The sequence below is a fragment of the Triticum aestivum genome, chromosome 2D (genome assembly GCF_018294505.1).
Source record: "Triticum aestivum cultivar Chinese Spring chromosome 2D, IWGSC CS RefSeq v2.1, whole genome shotgun sequence".
Lineage (NCBI taxonomy): Eukaryota > Viridiplantae > Streptophyta > Magnoliopsida > Poales > Poaceae > Triticum > Triticum aestivum.
In genome coordinates, this window is record NC_057799.1 from 620,869,095 (window position 1) to 620,879,223 (window position 10,129).

Consider the following 10,129-nt stretch of genomic DNA (forward strand, 5'->3'; position numbering starts at 1 on the left):
ACGGTAATGTTACCGTCTGTGAAGCTCGACTTGTGGCAAAGAGTATTTTCACAAGTTCAAGGAGTTGATTACGATGAGATTTTCTCATCCGTAGCGATGCTTAAGTCCATCGGAATCATGTTAGCATTAGCTGCATTTATGAAATCTAGCAGATGGATGTCAAAATAAGTTTCCTTACCAGTTTTCGTAAGGAAAGGTTGTATGTGATACAATCAGAAAGGTTTTGTCGATCCTAAGGATGCTAAAAGGTATGCTAGCTCCAGCGATCCTTCCATGGACTAGAGCAAGCATCTCGGAGTCAGAATATACGCTTTGATGGAGTGATCAAAGTTTTTGGGTTTGTACAAAGTTTGTTAGAAACTTGTATCTACAATAAAGTGAGTGGGAGCACTACAACATTTCTAATAAGTATATGTGAATGACATATTGTTGATCCGAAATGATGTAAAATTTCTGGAAAGCATAAAGGGTTGTTTGAAAAGAGTTTTTCAAAGGAAGACCTGGATAAAGCTGCTTACATATTGGGCATCAAGATCTATAGAGATAGATCAAGACGTCTGATGATACTTTCAAAGAACGCACACCTTGACATGATTTTGAAAGAGTTCAAAATAGATCAGCAAAGAAGGAGTTCTTGGCTATGTTACAAGGTGTGAGTATTAAGTAAGACTCAAGACCTGACCACAGCAGAAGAGAGAGAAAGGACGAAGGTCGTCCCCTATGCTTTAGACGTAGGCTCTACAGTATGCTATGCTGTGTACCGCACATGAAGTGTGCCTTGCCATGAGTTGGTCAAGGGGTACAATAGTGATCCGGGAATGGATCACATGATAGCGGTCGAACTTATCCTTAAATCTAGTGGACTAAGGAATTTTCTCGATTATGGAGGTGAAAAGGAGTTCGTCGTAAAGGGTTACGTCGATGCGAACTTTGACACTAATCCGGATGACTCTGAGTAGTAAACCGGATTCGTATAGTAGAGCAGTTATTTGAAATGGCTCCAAGTAGCGCGTGGTAGCATCCACAAGGTGGCATAGATATTCGTAAAGCACACAGGGATCTGAAAGGTTCAGACCCGTTGACTAATAACCTCTCTCACAAGCATGACATGATCAAACCAGAACTCATTGAGTGTTAATCACATAATGATATGAACTAGATTGTTGACTCTAGTGAACTCTTTGGATGTTGGTCACATGGTGATGTGACCTGTGAGTGTTAATCACATGGTGATGTGAACTAGATTATTGACTCTAGTGCAAGTGGGAGACTGTTGGAAATATGCCCTAGAGGCAACAATAAATTGGTTATTATTATATTTCCTTGTTCATGATAATCGTTTATTGTCCATGCTAGAATTGTATTGATAGGAAACTCAGATACATGTGTGGATACATAGACAACACCATGTCCCTAGTAAGCCTCTAGTTGACTAGCTCGTTGATCAATAGATGGTTACGGTTTCCTGACCATGGACATTGGATGTCGTTGATAACGGGATCACGTCATTAGGAGAATGATGTGATGGACAAGACCCAATCCTAAGCATAGCATAAAAGATCGTGTAGTTCGTTTGCTAGAGCTTTTCCAATGTCAAGTATCATTTCCTTAGACCATGAGATCGTGCAACTCCCGGATACCGTAGGAGTGCTTTGGGTGTACCAAACGTCACAACGTAACTGGGTGACTAGAAAGGTCCATTACGGGTATCTCCGAAAGTGTCTGTTGGGTTGGCACGGATCGAGACTAGGATTTGTCACTCCGTATGACGAAGAGGTATCTCTGGGCCCACTCGGTAATGCATCATCATAATGAGCTCAATGTGACTAAGGAGTTAGCCACGGGATCATGCATTACGGTACGAGTAAAGTGACTTGCCGGTAACGAGATTGAACAAGGTATTGGGATACCGACGATCGAATCTCGGGCAAGTAACGTACCGATTAACAAAGGGAATTGTATACGGGATTGATTGAATCCTCGACATCGTGGTTCATCCGATGAGATCATCATGGAACATGTGGGAGCCAACATGGGTATCCAGATCCCGCTGTTGGTTATTGACCGGAGAGGCGTCTCGGTCATGTCTGCATGTCTCCCGAACCCGTAGGGTCTACACACTTAAGGTTCGGTGACGCTAGGGTTGTAGAGATATTAGTATGCGGAAACCCGAAAGTTGTTCGGAGTCTCGGATGAGATCCCGGACGTCACGAGGAGTTCCGGAATGGTCCGGAGGTGAAGAATTATATATAGGAAGTCAAGTTTCGGCCACCGGGAAAGTTTCGGGGGTCACCGGTAGTGTACCGGGACCACCGGAAGGGTCCCGGGGGTCCACCGGGTGGGGCCACCCATCCCGGAGGGCCCCATGGGCTGAAGTGGGAAGGGAACCAGCCCTTAGTGGGCTGGGGCACCCCCCTCATCGGCCTTCTCCCTGCGCCTAGGGTTGGAAACCCTAGGGTGGGGGGCGCCCCACTTGCCTTGGGGGGTAAGTTTCCCCCTGGCCGCCGCCCCCCCCCCCTTGCAGATGGGATCCAGGCCGGCGCCCCCCCTCCCAGGGGGCCTATATATAGTGGGGGGAGGGAGGGCAGCAAGATGACAGCCCCTGGCGCCTCCCTCTCCCAGGGGGCCTATATATAGTGGGGGCCGAGACCCCCCTACCTCTCGCAGAAACTTGGCGAAGCCCTGCCGAGACCCCGCTACTTCCACCACCACGCCGTCGTGCTGCTGGATCTCCATCAACCTCTCCTTCCCCCTTGCTGGATCAAGAAGGAGGAGACGTCGCTGCTCCGTACGTGTGTTGAACGCGGAGGTGCCGTCCGTTCGGCACTCGGTCATCGGTGATTTGGATCACGGCGAGTACGACTCCATCAACCCCGTTCATTGGAACGCTTCCGCTCGCGATCTACAAGGGTATGTAGATGCACTCCTTTCCCCTCGTTGCTAGTATACTCCATAGATGGATCTTGGTGATGCGTAGAAAAATTTTAAATTCTGCTACGATCCCCAACATGGTTCACACCCAGTTTTCCACGCCTATTCGTACTTTTCGTGCTGACTCCGCTGGTGAGTTTATCACCCAGCTGTTGTGTGGTTTTCTTGCGGAACAGGGTACTCTTGCCTAGTTCTCATGTCCTGGTGCACATGCTCAGAATGGCGTTGCCGAACGTAAGCATCGTCATCTACTTGAGACGGCTCGTGCTCTGATGATTGCCACCTCTCTCCCACCCCATTTTTGGGCTGAGGCTGTTTCTTCATCCACCTATCTCATCAACATACATCCATCGACTACTCTGCAGGGTGGTATTCCTATGGAGTGTCTCACTGGTCGCTCTCCTGACTACTCAGCTCTTCGTATGTTTGGATGTGTGTGCTATGTCCTTCTTGCCCCGCGAGAACGCACCAAACTGACTGCTCAGTCGGTTGAGTGTGTTTTTCTTGGCTACAGCGATGAGCACAAGGGCTCTGCTGGGATCCTGTTGGTCGTCGTTTGCGCATCTCGCGTGATGTGACCTTTGATGAGTCTCGCTCTTACTACCCACGTCCTTCTACCTCGAGCTTCTCTGTGGACGATCTTTCTTTTCTTCTTCTCCCTGATACACCCTGCTATGTGCCTCCTCATGTTTTTCCTCCTCCGCATGCACCTCTTCTTCCTTCTCCTTCACCACCGACACCATCTTCCCCATCCTCCTCCTCCAACTCTCCACCATCATCTCCAGTCCGGCGTCCTCTCTCATCATTTCCTCTTCACTATACTCGTCGCCCTCGTTTTGAGGATGTTTCCCCTGATGCGCCTTCCACCTCTGGTGCACCTCCTTTCACGCCTCCCCCGGTTCATAACCTCCATGCTCGGCCTCGCCCCCCGCCTGATCGCTACTCTCCTGATCGGTACGGTCTCTCTGTTATTGCTAAGCCCACTTCCTATCGGACTGCCATGACTCAGCCTGAATGGCAACTTGCGATGGCCGAAGAGCTTGCTGACCTTGAGCGCTCTGGCACATGGGATCTGGTTTCCCTCCCTTCCGGTGTCCGTCCCATCACCTGCAAGTGGGTCTACAAGATTAAGATTCGCTCTGATGGTTCTCTTGAGCGCTACAAAGCGCGCCTTGTGGCTCGTGGTTTTCAGCAGGAGCAGGGACGCGATTATGATGAGACATTCACTCCTGTGGCCCATTTGACCATTGTTCGCACTCTTCTTGCTGTTGCTTTTGTTCGTCATTGGTCTATCTCTCAACTTGATGTTCAGAACGCTTTTCTTAATGGCGAGTTGCGTGAGGAGGTTTACATGCAGCCACCACCGGGGTACTATGCTCCTGACGGTATGGTCTGTCGACTTCGCCGCTCCCTCTATGGTCTTAAACAGGCCCCTCGCGCCTGGTTTGAGCGCTTTGCCTCTGTGGTGACTGCCGCTGGTTTCTTGCCCAGTGATGATGATCCCGCGTTGTTTGTTCACACATCTCCTCGTGGTCGGACTCTTCTCCTTCTTTATGTTGATGGCATGATCATCCTGGTGACGACTCTGACTACATTGCCTTTGTTAAGGCCCGCCTTCACGACCAGTTCCTCATGACTGATCTTGGTCCTCTTCGCTATTTTCTTGGGATTAAGATCTCCTCGACCTCTGATGGCTTCTACATCTCTCAAGAGAAATATATTCAGGGTCTTCCTGCTCGAGCTGCTCTCAGTGATGACCGCACCATTGTGACTCCTATGGAGCTCAATGTTCAGCTTCGTGCCTCTGATGGTGACCCTCTTCCTAATCCCACTCGCTATCGTCACCTCGTTGGTAGCCTTGTCTATCTTGCTGTTACGCGTCCTGACATCTCCTATCCTGTTCACATCCTTAGTCGGTTTGTTTCAGCCCCCCCCTCTGTCCACTATAGTCACCTCCTCCGTGTTCTACGATATCTTCGTGGCACGATCTCTCAGCGCCTTTTCTTTCCCCGCTCCAGTTCTCTTGAGCTCCAGGCTTACTCTGATGCTACCTGGGCTAGTGATCCCTCTGATCGACGCTCGATATCTGTTTATTGTGTCTTTCTTGGTGGCTCTCTTATTGCTTGGAAGACAAAGAAACAGACTGCAGTTTCTCGCTCGAGTACAGAGGCTGAGTTGCGAGCCATGGCTATGCTGACGGCTGAGGTGATCTGGTTACGGTGGTTACTTGAGGATTTTGGTGTGTCTGCTGCTACCTCGACTCCCTTACTGTCAGACAGTACTGGTGCTATCAGTATTGCGCGTGACCCGGTGAAGCATGACCTCACTAAGCACATCGGTGTGGATGCCCACTTCGTGCGTGCTGCTGTGCAAGATCAGACTCTCGCTCTTCACTATGTGCCATCTGAGTTACAGTTGGCTGACTTCTTCACGAAGGCACAGACTCGGGCGCAGCATGGCTTTTTCCTCTTCAAACTCAGTGTTGTTGATCCACCATGAGTTTGAGGGGGGGTGTTAGATGTGTATAGTCTCTTTCTGGTTTATCCCCATTGTATAAGGGGTTTCCTGCACTTTAGCACACATGTATATGTATTGGCCTTTGGCCCTCAGTAAAGTTAGTTGCCCATTCCTAACACCAATTAGTGGTAGCTAGCATGAGGTGTTTCTGCAGTTCTGCTAGACAACCATGCCGTGTGACTCGGCTGGTTAATTCCCTCACGATTGTAAATATGTCTCACCATGATGATGATGATGATGAAATCTTCCCCCACTTTGAGTCCACATTACCCTCCTTCAGAAAAAGGTTTGCATTGCCCTTCAAAGTTCAAACAGGTCTTAGGATTCTTTTGGAAGACTATTGCTTCCAGTTGGTCACAAGCTTTGCATGTTGCTCTTTTCTGTTCGCTGCTTCGACCGGCAGAGACCCAAAAAATTGATCCCGGTCCTTTTCCTATTTCGTAGGTTCAGTTTCATAAACATACAAGGGATATGATTCTCCAATTAAGTTGGTGCAGAAACTTAAAATATTTTGATACCGCACTGAAAAGGTGATTGCTCTTAAATAATTGGTTTTGCATACAAAGTAGCATAGTCACCACAATGTGATTTTTCTGACAAAGCTCGGGAAATATAAGAAAATAGAAAAGTAGAACATTGTAAAAAATTCCTGGCGACTAGAAAGTAAAACTATGGAAAACAACAAGGCAAAATTTCAAACATTTCACGAATAATATGTTTATTGTAGGAATTTGTAAGTGTGTGAAAATGATCCAGACCTATTATCAAAGTTCAGCGAAAGTATAAAGCATCTCAAACATAATAAAAATTACATTGAGATTTCAAGATCCCCAAACAACCACTACTGCCGCTCAAACGAGCCGCCGATGCGCCGCTATCGCCGCTCCCCTGCCGGAGTCGGCTTGACCTTGTGGATGACAGCCGGGAAGTCTTTGTGCACGTGCCCATAAGGACCAGCGCCCTGGAGCCACAGTCGTCGCCGTTGAACCCTTGCATAGATCTGAAGCAGCTGACACCAAATCTCGCCACAAGACGAGAAACTTTAACCTCACCGCCCCAAAGAGATGGAAGGAATCTACGCTAGAGCTTCGTCGACTAAGTCTAGACAAACGAACTCGAGGAGGATCGGATTCCGGAAGACAAACTCGAAGAAGTAGCGCGGTCATCCGCCCGAGCACCGCACCTACGAGGACTGAAAAAACCTAACCTAAACTACTAACTGGAGCGGAGGCACCGGAATTCCCCTCCCCGTCACTGGCCGCCAGAGCGGTAAACAGAGGGGGAGGGGGGCGAATCAACGGGCTCGTGGGCAAAGTTTCAAGAGAAAAGTTTGCCCTAGACGCCTAGGGTTAGGGAAGGAAAACGAGAAGAAGCCGGGAATTTGTAAGTCTATAAACATAACTTCGGAAATGAAGAGTTACAAGAAAATTTGGTAAAAATGAACTATTTTTAAACAATCAGAAACATTTCAAAATTTATTAAAACAAAGGGAATTTTAAATGTGAAGAACTGAGATTTGAGGAAATAAATGTTTTGAAATTTATCAGATTCTGTAGTTTCAAGATTATATATGATAGCTATCCAATTTCACATTTCCTAAAATGTCACTTGATTTTTTATGTATTCCCTAAAAGTATTTTCATTTCCCCATTCTATTCTTGTTCCTTTTCAACTTTATTTGCACACTTAGCTACGCCATGTGCAAAACCACCTCTACGGTAACTTCAAACAATTCTAACATTTGATGGAAAAAAATCTCTAAAAAATACACTTGATGGAAAAAAGGAATCAGGACCATGCATAGTTGAGGGGCCATAAGTACTTTTTTTTTCTAAAAAAAAAAAAACGATAGGTGTGGCGTTGAACAAGCAGAGTAGCAGCAGAGTAACTCCGGAAGCACCCGGTATCCTAGAAAACCAACGTCTGCGACCACTGTTTTGCTCTAGACCTCCAGGCTCCCTCCTGTATATAACCTCGTCCCAATCCCACTCGTCCTCTCATCAACACAAGCATCAATCAGCCTTCAGCTCAAAATTCATTCCATACTCCACACTCAGACTTCAGCTACCAATCTCCAGGCATCACATAGTTCAGACACATCAATCAACAGTGCTGTCTCCACCAACGCAAGAGAGATCATGGCGGGAGCGGCGAAGGCGTCATGGATGGTGGCGATGAGCGTCGGCGCCGTGGAGGCGCTCAAGGACCAGGCTGGGCTCTGCCGATGGAACTACGCCCTCAGGTCCATCATCCACCGGGCCGCCAAGGCCAGGGCCAACGTCCGCGGCGGCGTCTCGCAGGGCGCCAAGCAGCTTCCAGCCTCCGCGGCGGCGGCGGCGGAGAGGCGGCGAGCGGAGAAGGCCGAGGAGGGGGTGAGGACGGTGATGTACCTCAGCTGCTGGGGTCCCAATTAGCAGCTGCAACTTGCTGCTAGCTGAGGAGGGGCTGAGGACGGTGACGTACCTCAACTGCTAGGCGTGTCTCTGTTTGCTGCAACAACCATGGCCTGAAACCTGTGTGGCTTCCCGTTGAATCGCCCATTGTAAAATACCACCATGATGATTTTTTTTTTTTTTAGAAAAGGAGGATGACCCCCGGCCTCTGCATCTGGGAGATGCATAAGGTCACTTTATTAATTATTCTCGAGGACCTTATAAAGTATTACAAACAATATACCTGAAACTACCATCTTGGCAACATATGCCGCTCCTCTTATCCATATGATGTAGGGATGCTAGCTGGGCCACTACCCAAACCACTCACCTAAACCTAACATCAAAAGCCGGAAGCCCCAGCCGAGCCACATACCGGGTCTGGGGCACAATCCGGTCAGACGCACTCTTATGTCGTCGCCGCCATCTTCCACAAGTCCGTCTTCAGATTATATTGAATCTTCTATCTTGTGAAGGCCACTACTGCCATCGACGTCACCATGATGCCAGACAACTACCTCCTCCTGCGCGAGTCCATCTCCGCACATCGGACGCCGAGCCTCCACGGCGCCATGCCGCCGATCTCCGCCGCCATCAATGAGTGAGATGAAGTACCGCTCCACCACGGCAAGTACAAGGTGAGAAAGGGCGAGGTCGCAATCGGAGACACGGCCAGACATGGGCCGCCACCAGGAACCAGACAGACTCGCCATGCACACCCAACATCCCCATGCCCAAGTCGGCGCCTTCAAGAAGGTAACGACGCTGTGGCGCCGCCGCCGCTTAGCCACCGGGGCTAGGGTTTTCACCCGGGCGCAGGGGGAGGGGGGAGGCAGGGGAGGTTTAGCCTCGGCGCCGCCACCAAGGAGGGAATGGCGTCCGGGATGCCATCGACGCCGTGGCCGCCGGTGGCGGCCAAGGGTTTCCCCCGGCCAAGCACCCTGCCGCCACCTCCGAACCAGTCACAAAATCAGCAGGCGCGTGCACGCCGGAGATCCAGACCGGCCGGAGGTCATGCATGACGAGCGGACCAGCTCGCCTCCGATCCGACGAGGGGAGACCGGGACCTCCCCGCGCCATGACCAGCGCCCACCGGGACCTCGCTGCCCACGCAGCCGAGGGGATCAGGCCTACCTCACCGACGAGCACTCCCTGCCGCCAGAGGAGCGCCGTCCGTACCAGCGAGGCCGCCGCCTCAGATCCGACACACCGGTCGCCGCGCTCCGCCGCCGCGCCCGAGGAAGCCGGACCCCACGGCGCCGTCCACAGTCCTCGCCGCCCGCAGCCCGCGTCACGACACGGCTAGATCTGGCGGAGTTGCGTTGCCGCACATGATGATGATGACAACATATTTCTGTTACTTCAGTTCATATTACTCTCCTTATCTATTTGCCTTTTGTTATCTTGATGAGAAATATGAATTGATGCTTTAATTTAGTTTCATCTTACAGCTATTCCATTATCTTTGAACCCGGCCTTTTGGTCGTATGGCAAAAAAGGAACTTGCAAGTTACATATGACGAGTTCATAGCAAACATGATGCATTTCTTGAGTCTGCATCACACATGAAGGTGTCATCTGCAGGTGTTAAAAGTGACAGAAACACATGACAAATTCTCGTATATATGTTATGAAGGTGTCATCAAGCAATCCATCTAGTTTCAGTTTTGCTAGTTGACCTGGGTCCAGTTGCTTGGCTCCTGTGGGAGCGCGTGATGGGGGCCCGCTAGCATGCAAGCCATGCACGTCGGCGCCCGCGGGGGTGGGCAGCGCCTCGCCTGCATGCTGCGGCTTTTGGGTGCTCCCCCCCTGCGTCTCAGCCCGCAGCGGCGCATCCCTGCGCCTCCTGCGGATGATGACCCACCTGCCCCGGACGGTCCGGCCTCCGCTGTGCAGGCCCCGGCGTCCCGTGGCCGCTCCAGCGTCGCCTTGGTGGAGTTGGACGAGCCCGGTGACGGAGTGGCGGTGCTGCCGCCCGAACGACGCCGGAGCGCTAGGATTGCTCGTAACGAGCCGTCCACCTGGCTCGGCGTGGAAGAAAAAGCTATGAAGCTTAGGGCTCTTCGGGACGCTCTGACCGGCTGCTCGCCGCGCCTCAAGTCCAAGGTGGCGAGGGCCAAGATGCTCGACGGGGTGCTCGACCCATTGACCGCGGCGGCTACGGCGGCCGTGCGCTCGGCGGCTGCGATCCCGTCTGCTCCGGCGCAGGCTAGCTCCGATGGTTAGGACGCCTGCGTGCGTCACCCAGT

At 50.8% G+C, this 10,129-nt stretch overlaps 1 protein-coding gene across 1 annotated transcript; it reads left to right on the forward strand.

Annotated features, from left to right (window-relative positions):
- The first annotated feature begins 7,419 nt into the window (after positions 1–7,419).
- On the forward strand, positions 7,420–9,313 carry LOC123050464 (uncharacterized). The gene is made up of 2 exons (XM_044473252.1): positions 7,420–8,003; positions 9,212–9,313. The coding sequence occupies exon 1, from the start codon at positions 7,587–7,589 to the stop codon at positions 7,860–7,862; it is 276 nt and encodes a 91-aa protein (XP_044329187.1). The 5' UTR covers positions 7,420–7,586; the 3' UTR covers positions 7,863–8,003; positions 9,212–9,313.
- Positions 9,314–10,129: the final 816 nt, after the last annotated feature.